Source organism: Neomonachus schauinslandi, chromosome 13 (assembly GCF_002201575.2).
Source record: "Neomonachus schauinslandi chromosome 13, ASM220157v2, whole genome shotgun sequence".
NCBI classification, from domain to species: Eukaryota; Metazoa; Chordata; class Mammalia; order Carnivora; family Phocidae; genus Neomonachus; species Neomonachus schauinslandi.
The window spans coordinates 14,588,264-14,608,906 of NC_058415.1; the positions used below are offsets into that span (position 1 = coordinate 14,588,264).

At 42.2% G+C, this 20,643-nt stretch overlaps 1 protein-coding gene across 2 annotated transcripts in view; it reads left to right on the forward strand.

Annotated features, from left to right (window-relative positions):
* GDA (guanine deaminase) overlaps positions 1-7,429 on the forward strand; it is a 71,226-nt gene extending 63,797 nt beyond the window's left edge. Inside the window, exons 12-14 of one of the 2 annotated variants that reach the window (XM_044920325.1) lie at positions 1,910-2,040; positions 2,417-2,448; positions 5,977-7,429. In XM_044920325.1, coding sequence (XP_044776260.1) covers positions 1,910-2,040; positions 2,417-2,448; positions 5,977-6,076 — 263 coding nt within the window. In that variant the 3' untranslated portion in view covers positions 6,077-7,429. Of the gene's footprint in view, positions 1-1,909; positions 2,041-2,416; positions 2,449-3,519; positions 4,563-5,976 lie in introns of those variants that run through there. The other variant, XM_021694313.2, reaches the window with a different exon arrangement.
* Positions 7,430-20,643: the final 13,214 nt, after the last annotated feature.

The window sequence follows — 20,643 nt, forward strand, 5'->3', positions numbered from 1 at the left end:
AGTGCCTTTTTTATTCTAGGCTCTCTGTGAGGTGCTTCGTCAGGATCCTGTATGAGATCAAGCTGGCATGGGGTGCTTACCAAATCATGTCTATCTTGCTGTGTAGCTTTTAAATCTATTTTCTGGGCCACTGAGCTTACTGTGATGGAATTTCTTCTCCTTAGCTCACGTCTCTGTGAGACTATGAGTGAAATGAGATGAATGGATGGCTGTTTAAATTGTGGCATCTCCCCAGCTTGTCAGAGCCTTTTCATTCACTCTCAAGATCAAGATGTGCATAAATCCCCTTCACAGGGACATCTGCTCCAAAGGCAGCAAAACTGCATTTCCTGAAATGCATCTGAATTGCTTACCAGCTCTACTGGGCCTTTCTGCAATAATCTGAATTTAGACCAATTTACAAATTCGTAAAAGCAATTGTGTCTTTTTTTGGTTAGCGCCTGCCTGACTTTCCAGGTTCAAACAATTAGCTCAGTTAGTTTATATGTACCATCAAAACTCTGGCAAATGAACCTGGTTATCTGACCTATTAAACACACAACAATTTTATGTTGAATACAGTCATTAAAAACTTATATTTTGTTATGCTTCTTTATCAAAGGCAAAAAGATTGTAATTGGCAAAGGAGGAGAGAAATGTCCAGTGATTTTCTTTTACATTGAGTCCTTACCACACAATTAGTAGGAGTCACCTAACTGCCTTTAACATTTTCTAATTACTTTTGCACGCTTGTCTTCCTATAAGAATTCTTTAGCTAAAAAATCTTGTTCTTTTCCGAGAATAAAAGAGTTTCCCTTTAAACAATCTTTTAAGAACAAGTCAGTTGTTGTTCTTAAAAGTGCTTAGGGAACTGCCAGAAGGCTGCTGGATATCCATACAGAGAAATAGAACATACCAGATAGCGTCTAACAGAGATACCTGATCCAGTACTTTCATATCGAACTATATCTTGATGGTGACAGAATTCAACCAACACGTGTAAAAATTCAAATAAATAATGCTGCACTCCAGTTGGCCTTCCTTTTCTGCATGCTTCCTTTTGGTAGCTCAGTGGGCACTCAGATTATAGGCTTTAAGGAGCTTTAGATTTAATACCTTTATTGACTAGGAAAGCCAACTACTGCCATCTTCTAAAACTAAATCATAAAAATGACAGATGTTCTTTCTTGACATCCGATATTCATGGAACATGAGTTCTTGCTATGAGATGGATCAAGTCAATAGATAGTATCGACCTATGCCCATTTTAGAAAACATTCTTCTCTGGCAACCAGAAAGTCTCTGAGGTTACCGAGCAATTGGTCTGCTTTCTAAAGCATTGGCACTCTTGAATTATGAGGACCTATTTACTTTCAGAAGTGAATATTCTCCATTCAGAGGATTTAAACTAAGAAACTTCGGATGGTTAGGTCTGCATTGGCGCAGATGCAAAAGGATACTTATTTATTATTTATTTGAGGTTCATTTCACTGCCATGAAAACAGATCCTGTCAGCTTTTTCATAGAACAAAAAGGGCAACGAAAAGAGTTGGAGTGTTGGGGGAGAACAGGAGGGAAAAAGAAGACATTATGTCAATTGTCATGTTTCTTAGAGGGATGAATGGAAATCATAGGCCAGCTGGACTGTGAAGAGCGCAAATAGAGCTGAAATAGACACCATCTGAATTAGAGATCGTGGTGATGAGGGGACCTGTTTTTATTCTCAGATTTTGCTTTCCATGTGCTTATTCTGCTTTCTGTGTGTCAGTGTTTTAGGATCTCTTAGAATGAGGGAGCTTCTCTGCTTCATGTTAAGATATATTTTTTTTCCTAGTAATATGTTGGCAGAATCTGTCCTTGCAAACGGGGACATTTTCACCATCTGATGGCTCCAAGTACTGACTGTTTACTAATTTATTCCACCCTGTAGCCCTGGGGCTGGATAAAGAGATTGGAAACTTTGAAGTGGGCAAGGAATTCGATGCCCTCCTGATCAACCCCAAAGCATCTGACTCTCCCATTGACTTGTTTTCTGGGGATTTGGTTGGTGATACGTCTGAAGTAAGTAAAACAAATTTCATCAAAAGGCATCTTTTTCATGAAGTAGTCACCATAGGAAAAAAAATAGAAATGGTAACATTTTAAGGGAAGACAGGGTTTTCTTAAAAGGGAAAGTAGATCCTTTTCAAATTATTATAATTTGTCAACATAATGTTAAGAATAATGGTACTGACAAAAACTTGTATTTTGAATATATTTGTATATCTGAATGTATTTGACTACAAGAAGCCCATTTCTTTTTCATTAATGGAAGTAGATTTTGCCTCTGAGAAATAAATTTATATGTCTGTGCTTTGCCAACCCCTACTGGCTGTGAATTTACTCTCCTAAATGCACAGAATATTTTTTCTTATTATTACTTTATTTTGCATTTTAGGCTGTCATCCAGAAGTTCCTCTACCTAGGTAGGTGGATATATGTCTCTGTGCTAAATAAAATATTTCCTTGTCTCTTGCTTGGGTACGGCTCCCTGTATGTGTGGCCCCATAGGTTAAACTCTATGCGTGACCATTTCATTTGATGTATTATTTTAACATTCCTCAGCATCAAGCCCATTTAAAGGCACTTTTGGAAATGCCCAGGCTCCTCTGGAAGATAAATCCAAAGCTGAGGAATGGCAGGTGCAGGGGAAGAGGCCATCTGTGTCCCTTCCTCCCCCATTCACTCTGTACACCCACCCCAGTCCGCCCTACTACGTTGCATTTGTGATAAGTTTGTGGTGGAGTCTCACCACCTGTGTTTGGTGTGTGTGTGTGTTTAACGTGTACTCACATTTAATTCCATCCACTGAGAGAGAGAAATAAATAGTACGGAAGATTCTACTTTGCCTCCCGCTTGATCCGGGGAGCTCTGAGTCCGGGGTGAACTGGAGAGAGATGCTGGTGCCATTTCTAGAGCTCCTTTCCTGCCAGCCCTCCATCTCGCCATGCTTAGTATGATTCTGGGGTGTAAAGATAAGTCTTTCCTTTACTCTCAGGGCCGGAAATGCAAACCTCTCCAGCTGAAAATGCTGCCCACGGAAAGTCAACTCAACTTTCCGTGATTTCAGCCTTCGGCGCAGAATTCAGACCCTAATCCTCCAATTTGATATAGCACCTTCTCTTGGTCATGTCCGCTTGTCCAGATTATGAACAGTCTGAGAGAAAAAAAGGCAGCTTCTTGTATTTTCCTTCTTAGAAGTGGTATTTGTTTTTAAATCCCTCCTCGTGGCAATTAAACTAAATACTGACATAGGGGCGCCTGGGTGGCTCAGTCAGTCGGGTGGGGACTCTTGGTTCCAGCTCAGGTCATGACCTCCTGTCCGGTCGGTCATGGGATCAAGCCCCGGGGCGGGCTCCACACTTAGTGGGGCGTCTGCTTCCCCCTCTGCCCCAATCCCCACTCACACTCACTCTCTCTCTCAAATAAATAAATCTTTCAAAAAAAAATACCTATTGACATAAAAACACTTTATGAATGAGTCCTTCATTTTTCTTTCAGGAGATGACCGAAATATTGAGGAGGTTTATGTGGGTGGAAAGCAGGTGGTCCCCTTTTCAAGCTCAGTGTAAGACCTTCGGCCTCTACGAGTTCTCCTGGGATCGCGTGGTTCTGCGTCTCCCTTGTGCCCAGGCCAAGTTAGAAAGTCCAAAAATAGTATCTTGTTCTTGGGATGACTATCTCTTTCTGTGTCTAGTTACAGTATTCACTTGACAAATCGTTTGAAGGAAGTCACGCTAATTCCCAACTCTCTGGTTGGGAGGATTCAAAATTTCTCCCTTTTGAGCTGTTTGGATTTACTTTAAGCTCAAACATAAGGGAATGTTATTCCTGGTGGTGTTCTTATTATGAGATTTAAGTCAAATCGATTTCATACTTGGAAATGTGGAGAGAAAAGATATTCCTGTACAGCTAGATATTTTGAGCTAATAAATGTGAAAATCAGAGAATGGAAGATGAACCAGTGAATATATTTTTATGAGGGAGAAAAAGTTAGACTATGAACACACACTGGAAAATCACTTCAGATTATCTTTGAAAATTATGTACTGAGCATATTAATTTCAGAAGAGAACTTCTTGAATTTCAAAATGTCTTTCTAGATTGACCTTGTGTTCTGGAAATTTGCACTTAATGGAATTTGCATTTCAGAGACGTGTTGTTGTGCTTTGCTTTCTTTGGGGATGAAATGTCAGAAATTGAATGCCACATGCTTTCTTAATATAGTTCTGTGCTTCAAAGTGTTTGACAGAGGTTGAATGTTAAAGATTTAAAGTCTCTTAGGAATATTATTCACATAACTACGTGGCACAAATCGTGGTATTTTTGTGTATTTCAGAATCACCTTAATGTATAACTGTGTGATTTATTATTGCTTCGGTGTTATTAGAAAAGAAACAAGTTCCATACTCCACTGTTGTGTAGACTGGAGTCTTCATAAACTGGGGCACGTGCTGGGCAGCCAGGAGCTATCAATACTAAAAGGAAGGATTTGGTCTAAAAGCAATGCTGTGGTCTCCCTAAGAGGTATGCTGTGGTTGCTGAAAATTTCATCCTCAGATCTCAATCTGGTAGAACTTTAAAATGAAAGACAAACTCAGCAAAAACAAAAAACAAAACCATTATTAAAAATCTTTAAACCCTGCTTACTGAAAGCACTCCATTTTTCAAGTTTATCCTATTGTCTTTTTAATTCCTAATAATTTTCAGGACATTAGAATTTTAGGATAATGAAAACTATGTACATGTCCCATTTAATGTTTATATTAATAGGACTTAATCTGCACTAGACATCTAGGAACATTACACAAAGAGTATTTTTATGCTTCCTAGTACAGTGTGCTTTCCCATAACCTACAATTAGAAGCCAATTGATTTTTTGATAAACTCTGAAGAAGTATTAATGTGAATGTTGTTTAAATACTACAGTTTTCTCATTTAATTTCAAATACTATAAACCAACGTGGAAAAGGAATAGATTTTCTAAATATATCGTAACACTCACACCTAGGGCTTAAGTGTGACTCCTTATAATTTACCTTAGAGTAGAGAACTTTCTGTAATATAATATAGCTAACTCCGTACTTACAGAACTAAGAACAAAATTCCCCCTCTTGTACTATAACTTTATCCTCAATTAGTTATGCTAAATCAGCACTCATTTGCCCACATTTTGTTTTCTGTTTTTCCTAGTGGAAACACTTTTAGATTTGATGGTGTGCACACAACACCTAATGACAGAACACAATTTTGGTCTTATTTCCATTTTTTAAAAGAATTTTTCTTATTTGAATATAGTTGACACACAATTTGATCTTATTTAGAACACACAAACAGTTTGTGTTGTGGGATATTAAGTAACTCAGTAAATTCAGCTCCCAAGGGCCAAAGGAACATGGTTACCTGGCGTCTAACCCACAGGAGTGGGCTTAGAATTTGGATAAGATGTGAGATCCTCCCATAGGCAGCAGCTGTATTCCCGGCCTTTGCAAGATCCTACATTTGTCCCTTCCTGAAGGATGTACGTGTTGATGTTGAGCATCAGTTTTCAAGATTCACATGCAGTGTGTAGAAACAGGCATGGCCTCAGCAGCAAGAAGAGTGGCCATCTACAACCAGTCTGTCAGACATTACATTTAGCCCCGGGAGTGTGTTAAGACCTGACTATCTTTCCTAGTAAAAATAGAATGTGTTGAAATGTTTATGTGTAGTTCGCTCTCCCTGTGTCTCTTAGAACTTACGTGTTTTCGTGACTCCAGGTGCAGTGGTCCCGAATGTTGGTAGGCTTTGTGCAATGTTGCAGGCATTGACCGGACGTGTGGTCAGATGCTCTGCACTTTGAAGCGTTGGCTTGGCCCAACGTGACTTGACTTCCTGAACTGTGGAGAGGCGGTATTTCAAGCCAACCCTATTTGTCACTTTATGTTCGAATATTTTGCTCTCTGACAGGAAAGAAAGAGTGAAGGCTTCTTATCAGCCCCCTCACCTCGCCCTGCACTGTTTGCCTCGGGTTTCATGTTATTTTTTAATGGAATACACTTTAACAGGTAAAAACTGAGTTAATAGTGCTGACAGTCCTCTGTTTAAAAGGTATTTTCTACAACAGAACACAAAAGCAGGCTAATCGGCTTAAGTGAATTTAATATCCAAAAGGGAATGGAACATGGGATTAGGACCTGAGAGGTTGTCCTGGTAATCGTAACCTGAGACCGAGACTCTGCGCCCTTCATCGGCTCCTTCTCTGATTTCGCTATTGAAGGTTCCAGAATCCAAGAGAATATCTTGGACCTAGCTCCCTTCATGCTGAGAGGAGGTCTTTCTAAGTTACCATTGTGAGCATTGAACCCCACTGAACCTCTTTGTCACTCCCCTGAGAATTCTGCACGGCAAGGGCAGGAAAGGGGTTGGAAACATTCCCATTATGCTTAGCTGATTTTGAACTGTGCCCTTGAGTATCCCTGTTGGCAGCTACAGCTGAGATGTCACAGAGGCGACGTATTTTGAATCTTCACTCCCCTCCAGACTCTTCCTATTTTTAATCTTTCCACCTCAGAACTAGACATATGGAAAGCTTTCAAGGCAAGCTGGAAGGCACGTTGTATCCATTCTACCTTGTGCGTACACGGAAGATATCCAGAACTGGATGCTTCTGTAGCCTAGTGGACATCTTTCCATTGTCCATTTTTTAAAGCTCATACCACTACTGGACACATTCACATGTCTAAAAGGAGCATTCTGAGTTTTTAAAAAGTAGACTAAGAAATGTGTCACGGCAATGTCTTGAGATAATTTTCAAATTACGTGGATTGTTATAAATTTTTAAGTTTTCTTTCTTTTTTAAGACTTAGAAGAGATATCTGCAACTTCAGATCTACCTAGCCCCTTTAGGTATGATTTTGGACCCTGACCCTTTTTAGTGTCTCTAAAGGAAAAGTGTAGAAAGAAGTGCACAGATGAACGACACTACTGGAAAGCCCTAACATTGGACCCCATGCATGTTTTCCCGCCCAGCCTCTCCCTTTCCCGCCCACAGCCCCAAAGGTGAGAGGTCGAGAGCTGAGGGGTTAGTCTGTAAATCTGGTCCAAATTTACGGAAATGCAAAACTTGAACAGACCAGTGATGGAACTCAGTGTAAATTCCAAGATGGCTTTCAGCATCCAGGGGGTGCTTGAGGAACAGATGTCACGGGGCATTGACTTACCTGTTTATTTCCTGTTCAAAAGCCTGTCAGAAAGCATTCTGTGTCAAAAACCACCTTACATTGTATGTTAAACTCCTGATTGCTGCTCTCAAGGCTATATATGTGTGTATTCCTGGGGACATTTTTATTCAATATTTGTATGATTTGCTTCCTGTTCATGTGCTGAGTGAGCTCCTTTGTGCTTCAGACAAAAATAAATGAGATTTTGTGTTTACATTCTTTTTGTTGTTGTGAGTTCTATCATTCTGACAGAAGGGAGATTAATCTTATAATGCCTTTCTCCTTTTAACATGAATTTTAAAAAATAGAGTATTTAGCCGTGGGCCAACATGTACCTTCCATTTTATGATAGACAATATACATAGCTTTAAAAAATTAAGCTCTCACGCCAGCCCTTTAGAATCAGATTGTTATTGCTTTTGATTTCAGCATGAATTTCATATTTTCTAAAGTCACAACCCAGAGTAAGAGATGCACTTTAACATCAAGAATTAGTTCACACAGGACACCTGCGTAGCTTAAGTGTCTGCCTTTGGCTCAGGTCATGATCTCAGGGTCCTGGGATCGAGTCCTCACATTGGGCTCCCTGCTCGGCGGGGAGTCTTTCTCCTTCTGCCCCTCCCCCGCTCATGTTCTTTCTTAAGTGTGCGTGTGCACGCTGTCTCTCAAATAAATAAAATCTTAAAAAAAAAAAGTAGTAGAAGATTTGGTCTATAAATTCACCCTCAATGTTCTGAGCAACCCACTATGCATCTTTTTTCCCTCCTGAAGAACAGCTTAGTCAAAATACCCAGAAGAGAATTCTCAGATGTGTAATCTAGAAAAAATCTGTGCCTAATTTGTAACTGTGGGCACAGAGTTCTGTAATAGTTAATTAACAGGCATGTCCAAATTATTGCATTGTACTAAATTAGTCATTTAAATAAAATAAGGTTTAGATACAAAAATGCTTCCTGGTAGCAAAATAGGACCTGTAGTAGGCTGTTTTAGACTGCATGCAGAAGCCACTCAGTTAAAGGAACAGAACCCATAAGTATTGTCACCAATAGGAGCAGGTTTTGGGTTTGGGTTTTTTTTTTTAAATTTTTTAAAGATTCTATTTATTTATTTGACAGAGAGAGACACAGTGAGAGCAGGAACACAAGCAGAGGGAGTGGGAGAGAGAGAAGTGGGCTTCCCGCCGAGCAGGGAGCCCTATGCAGGGCTCGATCTCAGGACCTGAGCTGAAGGCAGACGCTTAACGACTGAGCCACCCAGGCGCCCCGGGTTTTTTTATTAAGCCTGTTTTAAAATGGGATAAGAAAAAAAAAATTAAACGGGTTAAGGGAAGTATTCTCTGTTCTTTAAAGTGATAGAACATTCTTTTAGAGTGTAATTAAACTTTTTTCACGAATTTGGACCATCCCCTTTTACCATCAAGCCTGCCTCCACCATCATTGTAAAATTACATTAGATTTGTCATACTTCTTGGGTTTTCCATGCTTCTATATTGTTTGAATCTATATTTCGGGATGGGAAGAGAGGTCGCTAAAAAAATATGGGAAAAACTTCAGTGGGAAATCTTTCCATGGTAACTCAGGAAAAAAAAACATTTTTACCTAAACATAAGAAGTGATAAAGAAAATATGAACAGTAAACATGGAGTTTTGCAGGCCCCTTGAGCCCTCCTTGATTGCCTGGACTCTGCCCACCCTGACCGGGAAGTAAGCAAACATTCGTTCCCCATCTGTAGAAAGAGAGCTCAAAGTCATAGTAGAAAAACCCAACATACTAGAAATAAAGTCCCTGGAAAGATTATCATTCATTCTAATGACAAATATTCGCTTGAAACTGAAACTTGTAGCTTCACTGTGAAATTAATTTCTGTCCTAATCTTGGACTGTCTCCAAATCAGATTTTGTTTTACTTACGTCCAACAAAGCCACAGCGCATAAGTGAATAATCCGAGGACGAGTTTTACTCTTGTTTTTTAATTGCTAAATTTGCTTCCTAGAGCATTTGAGAGACTTTAAGCAGCTTTGGTGGGGGGTTTTGTTTTTTCGTTTTTCCTGCAAAAGTTGATTCCATTGCCACCTGAGCTTGAGAACAAATCCAAGGATGCCTTTGTGCTTGGAAAGCACACTGAAGCATTTAACCAAATCCACTTGAAATCCACTGAAGCATGTAAACCAAATCGATAGATAAGGAAATGATGGGGCGCCTGGTTGGCTCAGTTGGTTGGGCGACTGCCTTCGGCTCAGGTCATGATCCTGGAGTCCCAGGATCGAGTCCAACATCAGGCTCCCTGCTCAGCAGGGAGTCGGCTTCTTCCTCTGACCCTCCCCACCATGTTCTCTCTCTCTCTCATTCTCTCTCAAATAAATAAATAAAATCTTTAAAAAAAAAAAGGAAATAAGAGAATTTTGCTATTTCAAAGGAGAATTTCAGAGGCTCAGAAAAAGCAGTGCACACACTTCTTTCAAAATTCATGCACATTTTTCTCCTGGCAGAGCTGTGAAAGATGAATCAGCCTTGGCCAATTACGTATTCTGGATTAATTTATGTAAGTACCACCAACCCTTCAGCATCATGAACATGTCTTGGATGTCTGCATCCAAGTAAAACCACACGGCGATGACTCAGGCGTATGGGTGTGAAAGAGAAGCTGTGGGGTTTCGGGTGTTTGTGTTTGTTGTTGTGTTCAGCTCAGGGACAGATTTTTTTTGACGTCCAGGACAGCTGTGCCCTCTCTTGCAAGTGGGTTCTTTATTATCACCTATAGGGGGAGAAAACCCATTATGTATAACTTGTACAAAATCCTCATGTTCCTTGTAAAATTACTGCCCAGATAAAATGAGAAAGAAGTCAACATAAATGCGTAAAAAGTCTTCATTAAAGATTGTTTGTGGTACTGTAGACCATTTCACGTGACATGATGGCTTCTAACAGAAATTGCAGTTAATCAGTCAAATTGCCCTGAAATGTACATAGCTGTTCTCTTATGCCTTTCAAGTGTTGGTAAAATTGAATACTGAAGATTAATGAATTGCTTCTTTTAAAAAAGATAGAAATCCGTATCTGCGGGAAGCATAAATAACAGCCTATTAAGTAATGTTTAATTTGCTGATTATGAAGTTGTTACATTTTAGACCATGTTCATTCAAGTGATATTTTAATAAAGGCACACCAGATACCAGGCACATGGCCTAGTTCTGAGGGTTAAAAACAACATTCATCTCTTTGAGGAACTCAACCTGGGATGGTAGGTGAGAGAAATATGTAGAGAAGTCAATATATTAAGGCCATGATAGATGTATGGAGTGCTCAGGGGGTAAGCTAGGGTGTGTTGGGTATATGGTGGGCAGGGAAAACAGAGGGCAAAGTCTAGTGGTGAAGGTGTCACAGAGGAAGCAATATCTAAGCTATGAAGAACAGGAACTTCTTTTCCATGTGAAGATTCTCAAAAGGGTGTTCCAAAAGGAGCATTCAGCATTAGCAACCACAGTCATCATAAAGAACTTGACCTCTAAAAAAAGCATGATAATGTTGAGGTGGACTAATCCATTGACCATAAGAATCACCAGCGGTGTTGATTCAAAGTGAAGGTTTCCAGGCCCTTCTTCCTAGAGACTCTGATCAGTGGGTCTGGACTAGGGCCTCCCAACTGTATTATGAACAAGTACCTTGGTGAGGGCAGGAATCTGGTGTAGTGAAGAGGTCCATCCTCATGAAGACAAGGACCAGGTGGGATCCTGGTCCACTCACGGTCCTCTAGATTCCCTCCAGTAAAGGTACTAGGGGCAAGTCACTCATGGCAGAGTCCCAGGTGGGATACCAGGAGAGTCCGATGCTGCTTAAAGAAGTAAATGGCGGCAAGTGTAACCAAAACAAGAACCTGTTCCCTCTACCGGGGGACTTCATGGAGTGGAGAAAAACTGGGGGACAACCTTGGGAGCCATGAGCTAAAGATGGTACAGTCACTTGATAGAAGTAGCCTGGCTCAAGTCTCCAGTGGAGGAGAACCTCCCTGATCCAGAAATACATGGATGGAAAGGGGCACACTGGCCCCACTGAAAATTCACCCACTGTTGACGCACAGCCATTCTGATACTGAAATCCAGGGCTGTTAGTTACCACCTTTGTTGAGGCCTTTCAGGGCTCTGCCCCTACCCACCTGGACTGACCGAACAAAAACCAGGTGGGAAGCTTTGTAGGCAGGGTCAGGTGTCCCTGCTGCCGAAGGAAACTTGAACCCAGGAGACTAAGCCTCACCCGGGGGTGTGGCGCCAGGAGTCTACTGCCGCAAGCCCTGTTATTATGCCCTGGCCTTCTCGTGGGCCAAGAATGGTTAATGACATGGCACCACTTTGACCTCTCCAGCGTCCTGCAGTGTTGTTAGGTCAGGTCTGGAGTGCTCAGAGCTCACGGCTGGTTTCCTCTGGCTGCAATCAGTGTTTTCCACGTGTGCAAATGGCCGTGGACAAAGAATATCACTTTCTGTTTGTGCAGGAAGCAGACCCAAATCAGAGAGCACCATTTAATAGAACCTGACCTCCAGCCCCCTGATGGCCTCTCCTGTCTACCAGGCACCTATTTGGGTCAGTTGTGGCCCACAGGATACTGGCAACCAGAGACAGAGCAGCAGCCCCTTTGGAGTCATGTGGGGCCTGACGAAGGCCAAGTGACATCTCCCAGTCAGTCCTGGGGCGCTGCTCAGTGCCCTGGTGCTGGCGTAGGAATGCTTGGGCCAGGTCTAAGTGTCCTCGGGTCTCTCTCGGAGACTCTGGTATAAGCTGCCCTAATTGTTGTTCCAGAGAAGAACCAACCCACTTTAAGGAGAGAAAAGAGCTAGTAAGAGATTCTCTGCTCTGTTTGAAGGATACTGAAAAGTCCACGAGAGGCTGCTGGAGCCCCCGAGTCATCCAAGGAGGGGGCCAGTTCTCTGAATCACGCACACTGAGTTTGGCAGCAGTTAGTAAATATCCCAGCAGGTTAGCATCTTCACTTGAGGATAGGGTAGACCTTGTCCCAAAAGAAGACAAAAGCAAACCCCCTAAGCTTTCATTGCATGCCGTGCTGACTGCTTGACTTCAAGGGCAGAAAAACCACTTGAAAATGCATCACAATCCTGCCGCTCCCTAGTGACTGATGCTGACAAGGTCTTACAAGCATCTCAGAAGAACGTAGAACAACTTCTGAGGGAAATTGTGGATGCTCTGGCCGAAAACACTCATTTTCAGAAAAGCCCGAAACTGCTTTCCCAAGTAGGGAAGCTCCGAGAAGGGTCAGTGCAGGAACTGAAGGGACAGAAGCAGATGTTTGAGGAGGAAGCAAGGGGGTAAATGATGAGCACCCGTCAAATACCCAAAACTGCACTAAAGATGGTAAGTTTGCCTGTTCTTTCCAGAAAACATTACGTGATGGCAACTTGACAGTAGACAGAAAGAATAAATCAGGAAATGGAGGTCACCTGGTCTATGAAGCAGAAGTTAATGTGAAGAAACTCATTGGATGCTGTTTACTTAAAAGGCTTGATAGAGAAAAACAAGGACATATTGAAGAATTACGTGAAGAAAGCCAACAGAATAAAGAGCCTAGAGATCAAAGAAAAAGCCAGCAGTCTGGGCAAGCATGTTTCCAGGGTAAACATTCACAGCTTGGAAGTGAGATTCAAGAGCTTCTGCTAAAACTTGAAATACTGCTCGAACTACCTCAAGAATGTAACGTGACTGGCAGAAAACCAATTGGGGAAGGAGTAACCACTGAGAGTGGAGAAACTTTCCCCCATGAGTGAAAACATCAGCCACCGCCATCAGAAGTGTGCCCCCTACTGGCAGATGGCAGAAGACTCGGAGAAGGAATTGGAAAGAACCACGTCCTGCCTCCTGGTTGGAGGACAGCTCTGTCGACTGAGAAAGCTCAATGAACTAAGCAAAGAAAATGTTCAAAAAGACAAAAACTGGCTGAAGCCGAGTTTAGATTCCAGCTCCCTGCTGTTCCACATGCAGCGAAGGGCAGAGGCCCCGGTGTCAGAGAATCTCCTGGATCATCAGGCCCCCAAGGAAGGGAGAGAGCTAAGCAGTGAGGGCCAGGATCTGGGGCACCTGCGGGTTTCATCAGGTGTGCAACAGGTGACCCTGAACATCTACAATCACCTGACTGTGATTTCTCTCTTTAGGAATAATTTCGATTCCTCTCTTTTTAGTTTAACTGCTGTTATTTAATTAATGTTACATTTGTTCTTATTGCCAAAGGCAATGTTTTTCCCAAATATAGATGGTTTTAGAGATGCCTGGGTGCCTCAGTTGGTTGGGTGTCCAATTCTTGATTTCGGTTCGGGTCATGATCTCAGAGTCCTGAGATCAAGCCCCGTCTCGGGCTCTGCACTCTCAGCACAGGGTCTGCTTGTGATTTGTTGTATTAAATCCTCTATAGCCTTTTTTTTTTTTTTTTTTTTGTAATCCTACAACTCTTACATAAAGACCTACCTGCCATTAAAATGGAACACTGTCATCCCTTCTTGGGCAGCTATTGCCCTGGCAAACGCGGCTGAATTTGAGTTGGAAAGGGGTTAAGGTCTAGACAGGGAGAGGTAGGAGGCCCCTGACTAGGAGGGTATTTCAGGTATGCAGACGCTAAGAGAGAACAAAAACAAAGATGAGGAAGAAAAACCAGACTACCCTGTCCCAACTGCAGGCCAAGGGTTCAAGTGTTTTCCTAATAATTATGTTGTGACCACAGAGAATAAAAAACGAGCAGGCCTCAAAGGAGAAGTTAACAATTCATGAATCCTTACTCAACAAAAAAAAACGTCATGGGAATTGTAAGGCCACAAGTTTCTGGGCCAGTTCTAAATAAAAGAGCGCCCATGAAAAGCCCTCATTGGCAACTGGTCGGGACCCCTTCTCACTCCTGAGAGCTTTCTCTGTATCCTTGCTTAATAAAACTCCATCGTCTTGCTCACTCTCCTTTGTCCACGAGATTCATTCTCCCACTCCCTGAGACAAGAACCTCGTTCTCCTACTTCCATTGCTTGAGGCAGAGGTGGGGAGGGAGGGGTGGAGGTAATTTCTGCCATTTTGATAGTCACACAAATTAGAGTTAGAATTCTTCTTTGGTGAGGTGAAATACAGACCAGTTGGTTTGGCTACCTGATGAAATTCTTTAGGCTTGCACTTACAACCTATGAAATTAATCCTTTGCATTTAAATAGCCAACACCTCCTTTGGGCTTCTCAGCTACACACCAGACACAAGACAGGAGCCAAATGGCTCTTAGCTTCTAAGAGGAGGGGACGTGGGAGTTATGCAGGACTTTGCAGTCCTTGGTAGGGTGGCACACACACCCCAGAGCGAGGACACCCCAATCAGGTGCACTCCCCATTCTGTGAAAAGGGGTAGAATTTCCTGATGCCTTCTCTTACTTTTCTTTAAAAAATGAAAAGTAAACTAAGATTGATATAATGAGAGTAGTCAATACTTAGTGGGTACTTATTTTATGCCTAACATTGTTCCAATTGATTCATTACTGAATCTACTCAATCTTCACAAGAACCTAATGGGAAGGGACTATCATCATCTTAATTTCACAAGGGAGACTGAGGCCTCCAGAAATTAAATAACAAGGTTGGACTCAAGGCCTGGTAAAGCACGCTGGTGAGATAACTGGCAAGATTTGAATGTTTGCAGATTAGATCAGGGGTCTGCTAACTGTCTTTGGGAAGGACTAGGGAGTAGATATCTGGGGCTCCGTGGGCCAGCAATGAGAGCCCCTCAGAAGTCTCTGTCACAACTACTCAACTCGGTTTTGTAGCACTAAAATTTGCATTTCATGTAATTTTCACTTGTTAAATAGTTCTCAATTATTTAAAAACATCCATAGCTACAAGAGGCCCTACAATATGGTGGAAATGATCTGGCTCTCAGGCTATGGTCTGCTGGGTCAGACCACAGTATTGGTCATTGCACTCTGGTTAGACAAAAGAACGCCCTTGTTTCCAGAAAATACATCTAAAAGTACTTAGAGATAAAGTGTCATCGTGTTTCCAACTTGTCTTCACCAAATGCCTCTCCTGCCTTTGCTTGCATACCTCCACTGACAAGGAACTCATTTTAAGCAGCTCAATTTCATTCTATGACCACATGGATGAATTAGAAGATTATATATCAGAATGAAAGAAAATATATTCCGATGTGACTTAAATGGTAAGATAAATATAATTATTCATAGTGAACGAAACTGGCCCTTTGGCACAAGATATAAAATGGGCATTTCAAGAGTACAAGGTGAGCTTGCAAGCAGTCCGGGAAGGTGGAGATAATGTTTACTGAGTGCACCACCTAGCGGCCAAAGCTTGAACAGACCACTCTGCGCGACAAACCAAGGTCTCCCACCAAAAAGGTCAAGTTGCAGAGGGAGAAGAAGGCCAAACTAATTTTACATTGACACCCAGCAGAACACAAATGCACAATTTTCATAAAAGACTGGAACAATACAGTAAAATTTGGAAGAGTATTTTTCTAGCAGCAAGCTGGACATATTCTTTTCCTATGCAAAGAAATTAATAATCTCTTAGGTTGAACCCAGACTCGATAGTAGACCAGACATAAAGAAAACTATATTCTCAATGCAAACAGATGTCATTTACTTACTGTCCTTAGTGAAGACAGTTTCACAAGGATAAACATAAAACAAAATTATGAAGTCTCAAATGGTTTGCTCAAGTCAGTCACCTCAGTTCCTAGAAGATTAAAGGCAAAGATGTGTCCACTGGAAAGGAATCATGCATGTGGAAATACTGCAAAATGATGAATTTCCATGGGTATATTAAATGTGGCTTAAGAAGTGAGAATGCTGGGGCGCCTGGGTGGCTCAGTCGGTTAAGCCGCTGCCTTTGGCTCAGGTCACGATCCCAGGGTCCTGGGATCGAGTCCCACATCGGGCTCCTTGCTTGGTGGGGAGACTGCTTCTCCCTCTGCCTGCCTCTCCCCCTGCTTGTGTTCTGTCTCTCTCTCTGACAAATAAGTAAAAATAAAAAAATCTTAAAAAAAAAAAAAAGCTTTAAAAAAAAAAAAAGAAGTGAGAATGCAATGCAAATTGTTTTACATATTCACCAAATATGAAGTTTAACAACATCGCTTATGGTTTGGTCAATTATTTTCAATTTCTGCAGATACATGCATGATTCGAATATGGTTTATTCTAGTTTATGCAAACCAATTACCAATTAGCAGGCACCATTCCCTCTGCCAGGATTAGACAGTCCAGTGAAATCATTAGCAGGGGAATTGGGAAGATGGAGCTGTCATAGTCCCATGAAGGATGTTAGGAGTCAAGTCTTAGAAATCTTGAATCTCAGCTTTGGAAGGGCACTTGAAAGGTCATTCAGTCTGGCCAGCTGGCTGATGTTTGAATCTCTTCTTTAATATCTCCAGCAATAAATATTCAACGTTCTTTAAGCCCTGGGAGTGATGGGGAGCTCAAGACTATGTCCCAAAGCTCTTTCCATTCTCAGACCATAATTTAAGAAGTCTTGCTAAAAAGACCTATTAAAGAGACCATGTGGAGTGACCACGTAGAGAAGGCACATGGAGATGAAGAAGGTCTAAGATTGCATGGAGACAGAGACTCAGCTTTTCCAGCACCTCAACTGAGCCCAGCCTTCCAGTCATCTCTGCATGATGTAAGATGTATAAGCAAACTACCTCGGCTATTCTAGCCCATTTGAGCCTCCAGATGACCACAGTCCCAGATGTCATCATGTGGAATACGAGAACGGCCCAGCTGGCCCCATTAACTCACAGACCCATGAAAGAAAATCATACAGCTGTTACTTTAAGCCACTCGACTTAGGGTTTTGTTTTGTTTTTTTTTTTTTCCAATCCAATAGTTAGACTTAAATGGTCAGAGCAGTATATACAGTGATATGGCAGTTATTAATTTTTTAAAAAGATTTTTATTTACTTATTGGAGAGAGAGAGAGTGAGAGTGAGAATGAACCAGGGGAGGAGCCGAGGGAGAGGGACAAGCAGACTCCATGCTGAATGCAGAGCCTGACATGGGGCTCCATCCCGATCCCATGACCCTGAAATCATGACCTGAGCTGAAAACAAAGAGTCAGATGCTTAACCAACTGAGCCACCCAGGCGCCCCAACAGTTATCAATTTATTGCCTCTTAACTTCAAATTCGCACTTTGTTGCCTTATCTATGAAAAAGTGACCGGTTCCCTTTAATTGTTCTTCCTTCTTCGGGCACAATGTTAAGCTTCATCAGTAGAGGGCGCTGGAAAGACAGTCCAAGAGGAAGGGTTCCAGGGGGCTCTGCACTAGGTTGGGGAGAGCAAATCCTTTCCAGTGCTTGGATGATTGCTAGAGGCCTGTGGGACACAGCTTTCTTCACATTTGGGCACCATATATATTAAATACACAAATAGAAATTATAAAATATATATTAAATATATATAAATTAAATAAATATATATTTAACATTCTCTTCAAGGAAGGAGGATTGGAGGGAAGACAGGTTGGTCACTGAATTGTACTTCTCTATTGTTTGAACTCCTGGTTCAACAGTGAATTCCCTACGATTTGGGCTTCAAACTGACCCACAGTTTCAAGGCCTCTCTTTGCCTTTGACCCTGACACACATTTCTGTAGATTTTTGTTTCAAAGATCATATATAAGCTGTTCACCAGGAGAACAAATCATCCACATCCTCTCACAGAATGAGATACATGCATAATCCTCCACAGATTCTAGTCCAACGGTAGAGAGAGTGTAGAGCCCCTTTTTACAGTGCTTCTGAGATGCTGTTCCCTGGACAGGAGGAGCAGTTAGGGTAGCTGGGACCAACGTTCTTTTAGCCAACCTAGGCAGACCACCGTTAAAAGAGTCTGATATTCAATTGTCTAGGTTGAGAGTGATTTATTATTGCGCTTTGAATCAAATCGTTCAGCTGATAACGAATGTGATTAATGTCCTGTCTAAGAAATGACTGACACAATCACAATGCTAAATAATGATGTGAAGGAGGCAGAATTGGAAAGGATGTCATGGGCAGAAACGCAAATTAGAGCCCATCTGATGTTTTATTCAAATGAGATATAACCCAATGCCCAACCCAGAAAGTGAATAAAGCATATTAAATTGATTTGCCTCTGCAAATTCTGAAGTGTGTGACTGGATTTGTACATATCCAAAGAGTCATTAACAGTGTCACTCCCACCAGTTATATGAATTTTATAGGCATCTTGCTGTGACAATAATTGAAAACAATGTCAACTATTTTGCTTTTCTCAAAGTACTGTATCTTCAGGTCAATAAAAATGTTTTCACATTTGCTAATTAGCGATCTTTTTCCTATCCATCAGAAGACGAGCTTGATACATATCCTATTTGCTTACTGTAATGGAAATTGTGCATTACTTTTTGAGGACTGATAACCTTGGAAAGAATTTGTCTTTTAGGGGGAAAAAACGTACTTGATCTATGTTTTAAGACTTTGAGGACAGATCTGGACTAGCCTGGAGACATAGAAATCTACAACTTCTGGATGGAAATGAGGCCATGGCTTTTGTATTGATCAGGTTTCTTGACTGTAAACAACAGAAATGACCCCAACTAATTTAAGGATAGCTGTTGACAAACTCACCACGGAGGCTGGAGGATCAGCCTTAGCAATCAGGCATGATCCAGTGTGAGGCTGACTGGCTGGAGCCACAGCGACGATCAGACTCCAGGAACAGTGTGCTCAGGGCTCTGCTGACACCACTGTCAGGGGACACCGCCAGAGCGAACAATAGCGCCATGGGAGAACACCGCCATGGGGAAGGATTCTAACTGCACTTCCTCTTGGGTTCCTGGCCAGGGCATCCTGTGCCCCTGGATTTGTAAGGGCCATGAGACAGGAAGACCCCATCCCGACGTTCCTCAGTGAGGGAGGGGGTACCACGTCCCACGGACACCTCATAGAGTGGAGTATTCCTGCAAATTAAAAAAGTGGTAGAGCAGGGGACAGTCTGGATAAAGATAACAGCTGTTTACAATGTTCATCCCTAGGGTGCAGGCAGATTCGGACTTGCAGGTCCCATGACAGTTCCTCTCACGCCCTAGATCAACACTTAGGTTCCTTACATCCTGTCCACACCTGTCCCATTATCTCATCTCAGCGCTCCTGATCCACCAGTCATTCTCCTGCCGGTTCCCCATCTCTGCCATCCCTTTCCTGTTGGATCTTTCTCTCCAGGTCCTGAGAGCCACGCACCGGCATTTGAAGAAGGAAGCACAAGGATGGGAGGAGGGGGAGGCAGAAGGCCATCTGCAGAGGAGACTTTTTGTTCTCACTATCAAGGCTGCAGCAGGAGTGATATGTGTTCCGATACTCACGGTTAGAAGTTTGGATGCAAAGATGAGCTTGGTATATTGGGCTGTTAGCCCAAAGCCTGCTGACAACAACCTCAAATTCTTACACATCTAACTGCTTTAAATATAGCCCCAATAAGCATAGTTTTAGGATCTAGAGCCTGCCAGCTATGCATTCCTCATGAGCTGCACCCAGCAACAGCTAGCCATGCATAAGATAAACCCCATGGTTATACAAGACCCCAAACTGCTGCTGCCTTTCAGGGCTCTGAATCTGAGCCTCCCCACCTCACTGCTGAGTGACATTGCCTAGACACAGAGCCCCCTCTCCAATTCCCCTCTCCCCTGAGAGTTCCCTGGCCCTCGTCCCCTTGTGGGCGGTGGCCTCTCCGCACCGTATCTGGAAGATCTCCTGTGGAGACAGATGTCCTTTATCAAGCAGCCCTGTCCTAGCACCACCCTGAGAAGCAGGCTGCTGTGCCGTACTGCCAAATCCTGGTCCTGTCTTTTCCTATTTCAGCCCTGAAATGTCTCTGACACGCCACAGCACCTTGTCTCATCTTGTCTATTATTCAGAACTTATTCACCATCAGGACTAAATTTCAGCCAGACCAAGGGTTAAACAGGCTTCTGTGAACGAACCTGAAACATAACCATCCAAAAAAAATAGGGTGACCTGCTGTCTTGGTTTGCCAGGACTGTTGGTTTTCCAGACAGGGCGTTTCTGGGATGTTGAACCATCAGAGCTAAAACTAGAAAAGTCCTCAGTAACCACGGTGAGTTGATTACCTTAGGAATAACTGGTTTTGTGGGAAAATACATTCTTCACTCCAAACAACTGATTTCAAGTCAACTTAGTGAATACAATCTTTGGGGTGAACCTGTTGGAGAGTATTTGACTCACCTATTCAATGTGATCCGGCTTGTAAGTCGGCAGACATAGGGATGTTAATATGATTTTCCGACAGCTTCCACCGAAAGTCTTAATGTTCAGGAATATTTTGTATAGACTAAACCTAGGATACCAAAGATATTAAGAGAATATTTGTGTCTTGGCCGAGTCAAAGGAATAATCTTTCTTGG